Source organism: Camelina sativa, chromosome 11, assembly GCF_000633955.1.
Source record: "Camelina sativa cultivar DH55 chromosome 11, Cs, whole genome shotgun sequence".
NCBI lineage: Eukaryota > Viridiplantae > Streptophyta > Magnoliopsida > Brassicales > Brassicaceae > Camelina > Camelina sativa.
The window spans coordinates 46,534,617-46,537,717 of record NC_025695.1 but is presented as its reverse complement, the minus strand read 5'-3'; the positions used below and the strand labels follow the sequence as shown (position 1 = coordinate 46,537,717).

General features: G+C 40.5%; 2 protein-coding genes across 7 annotated transcripts in view; both read left to right on the top strand.

Annotated features, from left to right (window-relative positions):
• The window catches only part of LOC104726775, a 16,160-nt gene extending 14,986 nt beyond the window's left edge, over nucleotides 1–1,174 (top strand). The window contains exons 2-5 of the mRNA XM_010445714.2: nucleotides 12–129; nucleotides 217–366; nucleotides 460–711; nucleotides 825–1,174. Coding sequence (XP_010444016.1) covers nucleotides 289–366; nucleotides 460–711; nucleotides 825–956 — 462 coding nt within the window. The 5' untranslated portion in view covers nucleotides 12–129; nucleotides 217–288 and the 3' untranslated portion in view covers nucleotides 957–1,174. The remainder of the gene's footprint in view (nucleotides 1–11; nucleotides 130–216; nucleotides 367–459; nucleotides 712–824) is intronic.
• The window catches only part of LOC104726770 (calcium-binding mitochondrial carrier protein SCaMC-1-like), a 21,023-nt gene that overhangs the window by 15,090 nt on the left and 2,832 nt on the right, over nucleotides 1–3,101 (top strand). The window contains exons 1-2 of one of the 6 annotated variants that reach the window (XM_010445707.2): nucleotides 1,429–2,071; nucleotides 2,581–3,090. The exons of 3 other annotated variants lie outside the window; for them this stretch is intronic. In XM_010445707.2, the coding sequence (XP_010444009.1) occupies nucleotides 1,672–2,071; nucleotides 2,581–3,090 (910 nt within the window). In that variant the 5' untranslated portion in view covers nucleotides 1,429–1,671. Of the gene's footprint in view, nucleotides 1–1,427; nucleotides 2,072–2,580; nucleotides 3,091–3,101 lie in introns of those variants that run through there. 2 more of the 6 variants (XM_010445706.2, XM_010445708.2) reach the window with 2 other exon arrangements.

Below are 3,101 nucleotides of genomic sequence, written 5' to 3'. Positions count from 1 at the left end.
CTGTATTTGAAGTATACCTTGAGATGGGTTGATTGGGACAACACGGTTTTGCCCGCTAAAATTTATATTTTCGATGTTACAGATTCTTGGAAAAAATCAGTAGGAGATAGCCAAGAACATAATTGCAAAGTCAGTAAGAACTTTCATATTTTGCTTAATTCTGTTACTTCTGACTTCATTCTCTAATAATTTTCGGGTCTTTGTGTGCTTTTTCAGGTGGAATACGATGTGGAACCGTGCAAAACCAATGGCGATGGATGCATTGATGTTAAGAAAAAGAGCTTAGTGATGCCATTTAATGGGTATATTGTCTACGGTGTAGCTCACCAACACGCGGGCGGTATCGGTGCTGCTCTGTACCGAGAGGTAACTAAGACTGATTTAGTTTAAGCTACCGCAAAAACGAAAAGATAGAAAACATTTTTGTATTGAATTGATACTTTTGTGTTTGTGGATAAGAGCGGTGAAGGAATATGTACTTCGATGGCCAAGTATGGAAATGGAGTTGAACCTGGAAACGAAGCTGGTTACATTGTTGGAATGGCGTCTTGTTATCCTGCTGATCCAGTGAAAGTGAGCTATGGAGAGACATTGACTATGGAGTTTAATTACAGTAGTGCCGTTGGTCATACGGGAGTTATGGGACTCTTTTACATCCTCGTTGCGCAGCAGTTGCCTGAACCAGAGCTCTCCTTGCCTAATCTTTTTCAGGTAACCCGGTACTGAATCTCGGTTTACGTCAATCTGGTTTCAGTACATATACTGTTTGGGTTGGGAGCCATGTGATCAGTTTACTGACATTAGTATATGCCACTTCCTTGTAGGAACCTGCGAGAAGTGTGAGCGTTTTAGCATTTTTGGCTGTGACGGTGGTGGTGGCGGTAGTGGTTCTAATAGCCGCCGTTGTATACAGAAGACAGAACCGGGAAGATGGTTACCAATCTCTTAGTACATGAAGAAAGAGTAAAACCATGTCGACGACATGTTTTTCAAAGTTAATTTTGTTTGTATACGAAGAATTGAAAATAAGGACCACTTTGTTGTCGTCATCTTCCTCTGATGTGATATTTCTGTAACAGTTACGTGTAAGAAGAACTTTGCTTTGTCAAATACATCACATTCACACAATATATCAATGGTCTCTACCACACACAACATGTATTCGTTTCATATATTCGTTGTTGTCTTTTTGTTCCAAAACCTTTCATACTAGTCGCTCTATCACTGTATTACAGATACTTTAATCTCTATAATAAGCATCCAAGATGGTTTTGCTCTGGTTTAAAGCTATGTTAACCGGTTAAAATTAACACTGGGTCGTTGTTGTGATCCACTCAAACTAGACCGGGTTTGATTTGACCGGTGTTTTGTTGTTTGTTTGTGTCATCATATACAGTAATGTCTGGGAGTGGAAACAGCAGCTGAAGGGGGTCCATGTAAAAATAATGGAGTCTCCTCCAGCTGTCCATGGAAGATTGAGACGGGTTAGATATTTTTTTTTGGCTCACCGACCTCAATATGTCACATTTTTGAAATTCTGTTGAATTCTTCTTCCGAGATTCCTGGACCAATAGAACTCTTCCAGAGGAATGAAGAGACATTAGAATCATCATCCCAAAGCTTTCCGAATTTTGCTCATCTGTGTTTCTCGAATTGATCGTTAAATCAGCAATGGAGACGAAGAAACCAAACCAAAATCCGGGTAAGAAGCCGCGGCCCGTGGAAGCAACAATGGAGCACGTGCTGGTGGCATTACGTGAGACCAAGGACGAGAGAGAGATGAGGATTCGAAAACTGTTCGAATTCTTCGACAATTCGAAGTTAGGGTTCTTAGACGGTACCCAGATCGAGAAAGGTATGTCTTCGCTTAGTATCTCTCCGCAGTATAGGTACGCTAGCGATTTTCTCAAAGTCTGCGACGCGAATCGAGATGGGCGTGTGGATTACCAGGAGTTTCGTCGTTACATGGACGCTAAGGAGCTTGAGCTTTACAAGATTTTTCAGGCTATTGATGTTGAACACAATGGTGACATTTGCCCAGAGGAGCTTTGGGAGGCTCTTGATAAAGCTGGTATGTTAAAAAAAATTTTGATTCTCTCATACTGTTCCATTAAGAGGGGAAGCTACTGTTGCTTTGCAACTATCTTCCCATAAGCAAAAGATGAAACCTTTATTGGTTTGTGAATGTGGATTTTGCTTAATTTTTCTAGTTACTGATAGATTGGTTAGTGAATTGAATTTGAACATGCCTCTGTTTTGAACTGTTCTTGATGCAATGTGGAAGCTAATGTTTGAGTCCAAGAAGGATGACCTTTTTTGTGATTGTAGTTGTCTTATTGATTAGGAGATTTAGCATATGAACAATGTCTGTATAATCTTTGACATTGTCCTTGTTTGCAATACCGTGGGTTGTGAGTTTGCTTTATTGGGTTTTTTTTAACACATATTGGCTCAGTGAGTCTAGTAGCAAATTCGTCTCTTTTACTTTTACATGCTTTCGTTTCTCAAAAGCTTTAATGTTATTGTGTAACAGTGTTGTCAACCTATAATATAAAACTCTCCACGGTTCTGTTCTTGTAGGCATTCAAATAAAAGATGAGGAACTAGCTTCTTTTATGGATCATGTTGATAAGGACAACAACGGAATTATAACTTTCGAAGAATGGAGGGATTTTCTTTTGCTGAACCCTCATGAAGCCACAATTGAGAACATTTATCACCACTGGGAAAGAGTATGCTTGATAGACATTGGGGAGCAAGCTGTTATACCAGACGGTATAAGTACACATGCTCAAAGAAGCAAATTACTTCTCGCGGGAGGAATAGCTGGAGCTGTTTCTAGAACCGCAACCGCGCCTCTGGACCGTCTGAAAGTTGCTTTGCAAGTTCAACGAACAAATTTGGGCGTTGTCCCGACCATTAAGAAAATATGGAGAGAAGATAAGTTGTTGGGTTTCTTCAGAGGTAATGGGTTGAATGTAACCAAAGTCGCTCCTGAAAGCGCCATAAAGTTTGCTGCTTATGAAATGCTGAAACCCATAATTGGGGGAGCGGATGGTGATATTGGTACAAGCGGGAGGCTTTTGGCAGGTGGATTGGCT